The 12416-nt window shown below is 29.9% G+C and overlaps 1 protein-coding gene across 1 annotated transcript in view; it reads left to right on the top strand.

Moving 5' to 3' along the window:
• The window catches only part of LOC111630838 (ubiquitin-protein ligase E3B-like), a 118519-nt gene that overhangs the window by 96433 nt on the left and 9670 nt on the right, over positions 1–12416 (top strand). The window contains exons 25-28 of the mRNA XM_023375002.1: positions 1686–1810; positions 1917–2099; positions 10573–10684; positions 10764–10856. Of these exons, the coding sequence (XP_023230770.1) occupies positions 1686–1810; positions 1917–2099; positions 10573–10684; positions 10764–10856 (513 nt within the window). The remainder of the gene's footprint in view (positions 1–1685; positions 1811–1916; positions 2100–10572; positions 10685–10763; positions 10857–12416) is intronic.

The following is a 12416-nucleotide window of genomic DNA, read 5'->3' as shown; positions in this document are numbered from 1 at the left end:
TAGTGCAGTCTAAAGATTGGTGACACTTTGAATTTCATAGCAATTGGTTTTTGCGACAAGCACACCTATTTGTGGTACATTTATTTGTGGCAAAGATCTTATTTTCACTTTACCGAGTGCCTAGTAGGTAATGTGCGGATTACTTAGATACTCTGCACATTATCTAGGTAATTTGAGAAATGGAACAATTTTCACAACTTTAATGGATCACCCTAGGTAATGTACACATTAACAACTTTCGAGCTTTAGCGGTAACATATATAAAAATTAAGTTTGATTTAAATTAATAGAATAAAGGTAAGTTAACTTTTGAAAAATATTTGTCTAAAAAAATATGAGTTTTTAAAAATTTTTAATCTATAAAATGGAATAATGAGTTAATCTTGCTCGTAACTACACATTACATAAATTTATATTTTTTTTATTATCGAAACCGTGTTGTTATTTATATATTGTATACTGGGACAATGAAGTGACCTCTTAATCAACACTTGGCAAGTTTTCCAACTTGGCAAGTATTAGTTAAGAGGTCACTTCATTGTGCCAGTATACAATAAATAAATTGATATGTAAAACTACATGTTTAAATAGGTAAATTTCATTATTATTATTTTCAAATTATGCCATATTTAAAATTTTGAATATCTAGAAATTTTTTCTTCTAAAGCAGCAGATTATTTCCTTTGGCTCTTGTAGTTTGAGAAATTTTGACCACAAAAAAATTAAAATTAAATAAACAATAATAGTAAAACCTTACTTATGTTCACCTATATGAAGTTCTAAAAAAAATGTTTTGTACTCTGTATTACAATTCTATATAAGTACACAAACAAAATTAATTTAATTAAAACATTTTAAATAATGCTGTACATCTGTAAATAATACTGTACTGTAATATGAAGTTCTAAAAAAAATGTTTTGTACTCTGTATTACAATTCTATATAAGTACACTACCAATATTAATTTAATTAAAACATTTGTTTTTTAGATGTTTGATTTAAATGAATATTAAACTCAGATCTGATAAACAAATCTGATTCACTAATTAAGGAAGAATTTCAAAAACTTCAATGTAACAAGTAAAAAAAGTATAATGCTATGATCTTTGATAATACTGTATGTAGGAAATAATGAAACAGCTTATTCTATATTTTTCTTATGTCTAAAAAATAATTTGATTTTAAATTTAATCAGGTCCATAAAATATGAAGATAAGTTCTAATAAAATAGAGACTATTTTTACTCAATTTAAACAAATATTTAGATTTTTGTTGTTGTTATTTGGAGACTAATTTAATAATTTAAAATGGCTTGATGTTTAGTAACTTGTTTAACAAGAATTGTATTATGNGTATGTCAAAGAGTAGTTGGGGGTAGTAAAACATTTAAAACAATTTTTCTGTAATTATTCTGCCTGGATGAACTACAACCAAATCAATTAAGATGGACAACAAGTACTTTATTACTTTATCCACACTTTCTGAAATATTATGTTTTAATTGATTTGATTTTAATTTTAATTAATTAATTTCAGTTTTGGTGCAAAAGCCAGAGTTTGAATTTAAAAATAATAAAATAATTAAATTATTATTTATATTTGAAATTTAATGATATATAAATTTTTCAGATTAAATATAACTTTTTCACTTTGCTAACTAACTTTGACTTAACTATTTTCCAATAGCATTATAAGAATGATATACAAGAACTGGATCTTACATTTTCCTTGGATGAAGATTTTATGGGAAAATTAATTACCCATGAATTGATTCCCGGTGGAAAAGCTGTACCAGTAACAAATGAAAACAAGTAGTAGTTATTAACTTATATCTATAATATAAATAAATATTTATTTAAACATAAATTTTGTAGTTCTTTCCCATTATTTAAAATTATATCTGTTAATCTTTTCCAGAATTAGTTATATACATCATATGGCTCATTTTCGAATGCATGTGCAAATACATGAACAAACAACGGCATTCATTCGTGGTTTTCGATCATTAGTTAATCCAGATTGGTTAACAATGTTTTCAACTCCAGAATTACAGAGACTTATCTCAGGAGATAATACTCCTATTGATTTAATAGATTTGAGGTATTAACTTTTGAATATCTAAAAGATTCTCTTTGCAGTTTAAATTACTATTGAAATTTCATTATTGTTCACTTACTCACTCTGTTTTCAATATTTGCTAAAAAAAACATCAGAATTATGAGAAAAGTGTGTTTAATTGGAGTGTTCTGAAATATAGTTCTCCATTATATTTTAAAATGCAAATCAATGTTTAACATAACAATTAGGATATATAGTAAAAAAATTAAACTNCATCATATACTAAAAACTGAGTTTATCTTTCTAACAACAAAAGAAGTTACAAATAATTTTATTTTGAATAAAAATTTATCTAAGTATTTATTATATTATACACCATTAGATGCATATATTGAAAATAGACACTAACACTACCATAGATGCATATATTGAAAATAGACACTAACACTACCATAGATGCATATATTGAAAATAGACACTATATTAAAGGGAAATCTGAAAAAAGTATATATTTTAGTATTATTTTGTTTTGAAATGTAGCTGAGATTTACTCTTCTTATAGTTGTATTCACTTACAGGATTGCCTTGAATAATTGGGGTTCTACTATAGTATGAAAATTTATGATACTTCTACATTATTTACTTTTAATAGAATTTATCAAGTTATAAAGGTGAAATTTAGTCATTGTGATTTTTTTAGAAATGACTAAACATTCTAAAACATTTTTTCCAATGTGGGTATATAAGTACAGAAGCCTGGGAGAATTTTATCACAAATTTCTTTGGAAACAGATGTATCTACAATATCTGACAGTATGAAACTTTAAAAAAAAAAAAAAAAAAACATTTGTATGCTCTATTTCAATCACTTCAAAAGTGGCCACAATGCAACAAATGCTCACAATCTCATTTGCAAAGTATTTGGTGACTACAATCAACAGACAGACCTGCTACAATTGGTTCAAAAAATTCAAGGTTGGAGATTTTTTGCTTTAAGATGAACCCCATCCAGACAGCAATTCCACCATTGATGATGACATTCTCCTGCAACTAATTGACTACCAGAGAATTATCATAGTAACTTGAATGTTCTCATACAGTCCAAAAATTGATAAAATATATTGCCACAACAGTACACAAACACACAGAGCAAAGATGACCTTAAAGAAACTGGCCAGTCTGAGCTGGAAAGTTCTGCTTCATCCAGTTTAAGCCCAGACTTGGTGACAACTGACTACCATTTATTTTATCTCTGCAGAACCATAATGCCAATAATATACAGTTTAATGACAATACTCAATTCATGAGACTTTCTTCAAAGAAAAGCCCAGACATTCTATACTTATGGGAGTGGAAATTTGCAGCAAAGGTGAGATGTGATTGATATTGATGGTGATTATCTATTAGGCTGAACTGTTGTTGTTGAGTTAATTGTCAATAAATTTTTATTCAAAATGTCTAAACTTTACCTTTACAACCTGATATTTTGTCACATGTATTTTATTTTTAAATATTAAACAGTTATTCATTGTTTTGGTAAAAGTGTTTTTAAAAAATTTTAAATTGTCAATATGTAAGATCATATTTAAATAATTAATATTTATACATTTTAATACACAAAATTATTTAAATTAAAATCTGGAAAGAAACATGTTTTATAGGCTTAATTTATTAATGTTGAACATTATAGATAAATAATTTTTCTTTGAAATAATGTTGGACTTCATTAGATTTACAGATTACCATCATCTTTCGAATGCTTTACATAGATATGTAATATATGTATGTAATTTATCATCATATATGTCAGAAATTTATGTATAATACACTAAGTTAAGATTATTAAATTATGTATTAGTTTTTTTTATTTTGATCTAAAATATAGTTATCAACTACTAAGATAAGCAGTAACTGTGATATAGATATGAAATATATTTAAATTTCTATCAAAATAATTTTATTTATTCTAAACATATAATGTCATACATGTTTGGTACTATAGATTACTAGTGAGCAGCGTCTGTATCCATCTCCAACATCATATATACAAGAAAGTCATCTTTCATTGTTTGAATTTGTAGGAAAAATGCTTGGAAAAGCAGTTTATGAGGTAGTAATAATTAAATTTATTTTAAATGATTTGATTAAACATATGAAAAAAATAAAATATTTTCTTTACTGAAAAAAAAAAATTTCTTTTTTATTCCTTTGAATGAAAATTTAAATATGTATATTACATCTTTAAATATTGACAATGATGAATTCATTGTGTTGAATTTTAGTTAAAAAATTTAACCAAAAGCATTTATTCTATAATATTGAATTTTTTATTTTTAGGGAATTGTTGTAGATGTTCCTTTTGCATCTTTCTTTTTAAGTCAAGTATTAGGCCATCAGCACAGTGCTCTGTACAGTTCAATAGATGAGCTACCATCTCTTGATCCAGAACTATATAAAAGTTTGACATATATAAAGGTGATAGTAGTATATAGACCTACATAGAATAAAATTTTTATTTTAATATCATTCTCTTTAGTAAGCAATGCTGCTTCATAATACTATGCAAATCACACAGTTAAAGCAATAAGCACATAAGTTGTGTTTATACATTGGATTCACACAGATCTTGAACAACTCCAAACGAAAACAAGAACAACACTTATTAAGCATAAATAACATCATCCTAAATCTGTCACAGAAAGATTAACCCTTCCATGTAAAGATGGTGAACATGGCCTAATTGGCATAGTTAACCTTCACAACAAACAAATACAGTCACCATGAGAGTTTTTCTACAAAAACAAGAAACATCACAGTTACATAAAGCAGTAACTCTAGCAGACTCAAATAACACANTATATATATATATATATATATATATATATATATAAATTATTATTTAATTCCTCATTAGATTTAGCAAAAAATAAAGGAGACTAGAAAATATTATAATGTCCAATTTAGCCATTGAAAATGTAAATAAAACACATTAATCAGTTCTTTAATTTTTTGATTAAATGTATTATCATTTAAAATTTTGTTAAAAGTGTAGATTCATATATCAGAAGTAAGGTTAAAATAATAAACAAGTTCTATAAGAAAGACAAACTTAATCATAGCAAAAAGGATCATATTAAGTCAGTGGTGATGATAATGAGCTGGAAAGTGTATATTCCTTATCAAAACACTATGGCTAAATGGGAAAAAGTTTCATAATCATGCTTTTTTGCATGTAAAAATTTTGATTTGTTAAGGGCTTGCAGACAGTTGATAGGTAGAAACAGTGTTTTCTTTTTCTAATAAATAATATGTTTATTCAGTTTAGACAGATAGGAATGATTAAAATATTAAATATTGCTAAAATGTCTCTGGTTTAATAATTGCTTCTTATCATTCTTGGTGTTCATCTAAGTTTTTTGATATCAGAAAGATTGAGGAGATTTTAAAGTTCTTGCCTGAAATTGGGATAGTGATTCTATTAGATATCATTATTGAAATTATTTGAATCTTCAGAGTAAATTGCATTCATTAATACTGTCACCATAATTGGTACTCCAGGTACTCCATCCATTGATAAATCTTTTTGTTATTAAAACTTTTTCTTCAATATTATATGCATTACGAAGAGGATGAATAAACAAATTTCATGATACTTTAGACAGTTTTATTAATTAGATGAGGAGTATGAAGTTCAATCCTGAAAATGTAGTCTCAAGCAATATAAAGAGTTTCAACATTGCAGATATATTTTTAAAAATTCTACTAAAAGCTTCAGCTCTGATAAACTACATTGACCTATAATGTGCAAACTTCAACATGTTTTTTATGCTTTTCAGCCCAAGGTTTAATTTTTCAACTTTTATTTCCTGGAGATTAATCAATAAAATATGGTATGTATATATATATATATATATACATACATACCATATTTTATTGATTAATCTCCAGGAAATAAAAGTTGTATATATATATATATACATATAATATATGGTGTGTATATATATATATATATACCATATATTATATGTATTTATGGGACTGTTGACAACTCCATGGAGAGATAGCACAGATTCCATTAAAATTGCCATTTCCCTCCCCTGACCATATTTCCACTACCTGTCCTATCTCAAACAACCCAACTGGATCTGACTGGATAATCTTTTTGTTTGGCAGAGATTTTTCTATCTTATCACTGTGGTGTGTTGAGGAGAGGTGTCCTTGCAGAGAAAAAAAATTTAATTAAAAAACAGGCTTTTAACCCCCTATAAGGATTGTTCATTCATCCTCTCATCAGGGCTGATTGTTGATAGAGGATTCTTGTGATGATTTCAGAATAGCATATATAATAGACATGTGTGTTACAGTGCCTCAGGTAAAAAGAGTTTAAGGGGGAAAAGAAGGGGAAGAGAGCAAAATCATGGGAAACTACATATATACACTCATGTGTGAAAATTGCAACACCATGAAGGAATTGTCAGAAATTAATGAAATATATTCCACATATTACTGATAGTGGTACAAGTAAACGATTAAATTTACAACACAAAAAAAACAAAGAATGTCAGAGATTAGTACTTTGTGTGTCTGCCACGCTGAGCGATAAGAGCCTGTACACGTCATGGCATTGAATTGTACAGGTTCTGAATGTAATCCTGGGGAATGGCATTCCAGATGGCTTCAACTTGACGCCAAAGTTGTCTTATTGTGTACCCCACCAGCTGTACAAACGAGTCGCCGACCAATGAAATCCCAGATATGCTCGATGAGCAACATATCCGGGGAATAAGCATGCCATGGAAGAAGCAAAACCTGTTGTGCACTGAAGAAGGCTTGTGCAGTCCAAGAAACATGTGCATGGGAATTATCCTGCTGAAATACAGCATCCATAATGCATTGAAGAAGGGAGAGGACCTCTGGCTCCACAATTTCCCATATGTAGCGATCACTGTTGGGGTTGCCCGCAATGTGCACTAGATGGGATCGACAATTATACCCAATAGCTCCCCACACCATGATGCTAGGCATTTGTGCAGTATGATGCCAGATAACACACTGTGGGAGCAGACGTTCCCCTCTGTAACGTCTGACATGTACTCTTATATCATTGTACTTCATATTGTAGTGAGATTCGTCGGAAAAAATAACTTGTTGCCACTGGGCATGCCACATGCTGTGTTGCCGAGCCCATTGAAGTCGAAGGCATCTGTGAATCAGCGAGAGGGGAATCCTGCATAGAGGAACCTTTGCACACAGTTCATGTTGCAGCAGATGGCGACAAACCGTGGAGCTAGACAACAAAACACCTGTAGTCATACTCCAGCATTGTGCTAACACATGAGAGGATGCTGTACGGTCCGTCTGTCACAGCCATGTGGATGAGGTGTCTGTCGTCCCGTGCCGTTGTGTTATTGCTTGCCCCACTGCCAGGTTTTTGCCTTATTTGGTTCTCCTCTGTCCATTTTTTCCAAACATGCATCCCTATTGTGGCTTTACGCTGCGTGCGGGCTGCAATTTCTCGATACAAAAATCTACCCTATCACATACTGACGATGCAGTCTTGTCCGAACTCCATTAGTTGTTGGTATGGCTTTCTCCGCTTTTGACGAGGCATATTGACCACCAATGAAACGTTTACTGCAGACAGAGGACAAAAAAGGGATTTCAACGCATCTTTACAGTCCTTTATATACCTGGAACAGGCGGCTGATAAGGAGCCGATTCTCGTTCCATGTGCAATCGCTTTGTAATTCTACTCATTTGCATGTCTTACCTCACTATACATTTCCTGTAAGTTTGGTTCAATTTGCACAATTCCTTCATGGTGTTGCAATTTTCACAAACATGAGTGTAGTTTAAATAATTAATAATAGGTACTATATTAATATCAATTATGTTTCACCTGAATTTACTAATTCACTNAATACATTTATTTTAGAAGAATTTATTATAGGATATTATAATTAATTTATATAGTATGTCAAAAAATATTTTCCATTTTATTCAAGGTTTTTCAGAAAACATTGCAATCTTTTAATTGAAAACAATATTTTAGATGTTTACAAAAAAATATTGAAAGATTAAAAAATAGTAATGAATTACACTGACATACAGTTTTCTAATGCTTCATTTAAATTAGTCCTAGATTTTTATTAACAAGTAGAAAATTATAACTCAAAAAAGAATCCCACCCTGATTGAGCTGCAATTTTAAAAAGTTTTAGACCTATAAATTTCCACTGACATCCGTCTGGATGTCTGACTTTCCTTAATCTCAAGAATAGAGTTAGAAAGACAAAACCAGATATGGAAACCTTAGGGGCAGGAGGGCCTGATTAACTAAATGTTCTGATGCAAACCGGAAGTCATGTTATTTCAATTCAAAACTTTTTCCCTGAAAGCTGTTAGGTAGATGACTGGCACGACTATTATTAACAAAAAAGTATGATGTACAAGGGCTAGCCACTACTAATTTGAGATGGAGAGGCTATATTTTAAATTAAATAAATTTAAAATATATGATTAAAAATTGCAGCCTGGCATTGTGATGATGTCACAATAAATAATTGCTTGTTTTACAGTTTCAAACAAAGTGCTACAGATTAATATGTAAACTCCTTGGCCTTAAGGACTGCACCAACTCTTCTTGGCACGAATTCCACCAATCTTACAATTACATTATTAGCATTATTGGGCCATTTTTCCTTAACCAGACAAACTGTTAGTTCTTTAATCTCCAGACTTAATATAGATCACAAGTGTTCATTTCATCCTTGAAGTCTTGTAAAACTTGAAGAATTGAAGAATCACTCCTTCAAATTATACAAGATTTTGTGGTTAATATTAAAGTCTGGAGATTGTGGAGATCAGTCTAGTGTTTTGATCATTCTTTGGAACCCGGATGTAATAACTTAATCCTAGCTGTGTGCTTGGGATCTTTTCTTGTTCAAAAATATACTTCTTTCCAAGACAGTTTATGAATCAATGGAATAATATGCTCCTTCAGGATCTAAAGGTAGAGTTCTTTGTTCATGATTCCATTGATTAATTCAAGATTTCCTACACCTATTAAGACATACAACCCTAAATCATTTTGCTACCCCCTTCATGTTTAACAGTTTTAACAACAAGCTTTTTTTTGTCCAAGGCTTCTCATATGTCTCACCAAACTCTGACAACTCCATCTGATCCAAAAAGATTTGTGATCAGATGAGATCAAAGTGAAAGTTGTTTCCAGTCATTTATAGTGAAATTTTGGTGTTTCTTTATATGTGCTTTTAAAAGTAGCAGTTTTTTTTCCTAGCACGACAACTCATTAGACCAAAACTACGCAATTGATTTCATTCATGTACTTGTTGGTCTGTCTGTAAAATATTGCATTATTTTGGAAGCTAATAAAAATAGTTTCTTTTTTCTTCTTGCAGTATTTTTCTATCGTCACAAACTGGTTTTCATTGATGTCCAGAGTTTGGAAAATTTGCTGCAATTCAATAGGGTTTGAACTTTTTCATAATATTTATAATAGTGTCTACATGAACACTAGTTAACTGGTAAATTTTGTATAAGACAAGTACAAGTGTAGACAGAATTAAATTAGCATTGAAATAAAAAAAATGCATTTTTTTATTTCAAAGTTATACCACATTATGGTTTATGATGAAGGAATTTCTCTCACTATACAAATCTTCATTTTTGTAAAAATTCTCATATCATTACTAAGAAATGAATGCATTTGTAGGCTTTATTGTGCTCACTGTTTATTTCCTGCAAGAATGTTTCCCATTTTTGAGTTTTAAGCTAGAACCACTACGGCATACGAACCGCTATGAACAAACAAAATGAAGAGTAATTGTTTGCATTGTACCACTTGACACAAACTAAGATAGAATGTGATTGCTTAAAATGATTTAGTTTACATGCCTCAATTTTAAAGAATTTTCCTCAAACATAAGGGTATTTTTAAGAGATTGAGGAAATTTCACTTGTTGTTATTAAACAATTGATATTTCTTACAAATTAATTTATTTTTTAAACAGAATTACATAAAGTTTATGTTACATTATTGTTAACTAAGTAGTAATATTATTATTGAGAATACATAGCAATATAATAATAATATGACATAATAATTAACTTTTCCTGCTGTCTGATGATTGGATAAACGAACTAGATGTGAAAGTTGATTGTTTGAATGAACCGCAGTTCAGCAGAAGTTGAAATATTTTCAACTCTTAATGAACTAGCTGAAAGGGGACAAACTGGAACTTTATATCCCTTTATAGAGGTTCATATGGCAGTGTTAACCTAACTTTATCAAGTCACACATTTCAGAAAAATAAATGTTAATATTTAATAAATAATGTTAAATCTCACTGATATATTGGAATCATGATATTTTATTGAAATTCATTCTTAATAGTGAAGGATGCTAAAAGATGCTGATGAGTAGAATTAAAAAAAGTTTTAAAATAATATTTCATAAATATTTCTTTTTAAATAAGTATCATTTTCTTTTTTAGACGAAATACTAAATATTTCGGCGGATTCCATAATAATCACAGAGTTATTAATTGGTTATGGGATATACTTGAAAAAGACTTCACTCCAGAAGAACACAGGTTATTTTTAAAAGTAAGATTTCAATATATACAAATTATTAATTCTCGTCTATATTGAATATAATTAATTAATAACTAATATTGATATTTAGTTTGTTACAAGTTGTTCAAAACCACCACTTTTAGGATTTGCTCATTTAGAACCATCATTTTCAATTAGATGCGTGGAAGTTAGTGACGATCAGGTAATTTATTTTTATACTTTGTTTTAAATATATTATTAAAATATTTTTGCAGACTTGTTTAATGAAATGTTTCAAAGAATATAGAATTTGTTATTGATGCAAATTATATTTCTAGATTAATTTCTTTTAATAACATGCATGCATAGACTTATTGATGATACTTTTTGTTAAAATTATTCAAAGAAATAAATAATAGTAAGTAAGTGTATCTATTAATTTTTAAAGAAATCTTTATATTAGACCCTAGGTGGGGAATCTGCGGCCTCCGCGAGGTTCTTGTGCGGCCCTTTGCCACCTAGTACAAAAATGGTAGAGTTCGTTTCAAACAACTATTGTACATCAACGCCATGACAGTTGCGCGAAAAATCCCGCCAAAGACAGTCATATTGTAACATGACGTCAGAATACTAGTCTGAAACGGACTCTAACACGCATGAGCGAGGCTCTGGCCCACAGACCATCCGTTTCAGACTTGGACACTCAATGTTAATTTTTTAAAAAACTGTTTAAAAAGCGCTAGCAGCGCCAACTACCTTGTCTAAGAAGTAAACAAAACTCGGTTTCAGATCTCCCATTTGAGTGTCACACCTTGCTTTGGCTTCTCTGACTCGCATCTCTCAACGCTTCCCTGTTGCGATCTTCAGCAAACTGTAGTTAACAGTGAGTGCTTATAACAGTTACACGGTTTTATTGTATTTCTAGAAAGTATACACTTTGTTAAAGATATTATTTGATATTCGTTTTTTTATCCATCATGTCAAATAGTAAGAGAAGAAAATTAGGTGATGAAAACAGAACATTTAATGTAGAATGGGAGTTAGATTTTTTCTTTACTGCTGAGAAAGATAAAATGATGTGTTTGTTGTGCAATACAGTTTTAAATACTTTAAAAAAAGCGAATGCAAATAAACACTATTTGACTCATAAAGAACATAAATATTTCGCTTTAGAAGGTGAATCACGAAAAGCTGCACTTCAAAAGTTGAAAAATGAGAAGCATCATCAGCAGGCATCTTTTAGTGCCTTTGTAAATCAAAATTCCGCTGCAGTTGCTGTTACGTATAAAATAGCACATATACTTGGAAAAAGGGGCAAACCATTTAGTGACATTGAAATAATTAAAGAATGTATTGTTGAAGCAGTGAGTATGTTAGATCCAAGAAATGTCGACAAATACAAACAATTACCTCTTTCAAGAAGAACTGTAACAGATCGACAGCACGAATTAGCGCAAAATGTAACAGAGCAACTTCATACAATTATACAAAATGAAGATGTTTATTTTTCAATTGCTTTAGATGAAAGCACTGATAAAACAGATTCGGCACAAGTTTTATATTTTATTCGTGCTATAACTAAAGATTTTCAATGTTACGAAGAACTACTTGCGTTGGGTACACTAACTGGAAGAACTCGAGGAGCCGATATTTTCGAAAACTTCAAAGAAGTATGTAATAAATTACAATTGAATGTCAGTAATTTAGTCAGTGTCTGCACCGATGGCGCACCTTCCATGAGAGGCAAAAAAGAAGGATTCGTTGCTTTGTTAAAAAAGGAAAA

The sequence above is a fragment of the Centruroides sculpturatus genome, unplaced genomic scaffold (genome assembly GCF_000671375.1).
Source record: "Centruroides sculpturatus isolate CEXI.00-Female unplaced genomic scaffold, Cexi_2.0 scaffold6, whole genome shotgun sequence".
In the NCBI taxonomy this organism is placed as follows: Eukaryota; Metazoa; Arthropoda; class Arachnida; order Scorpiones; family Buthidae; genus Centruroides; species Centruroides sculpturatus.
The sequence above is the reverse complement of the archived record's forward strand: the minus strand, read 5'-3'. Positions and strand labels throughout refer to the sequence as shown.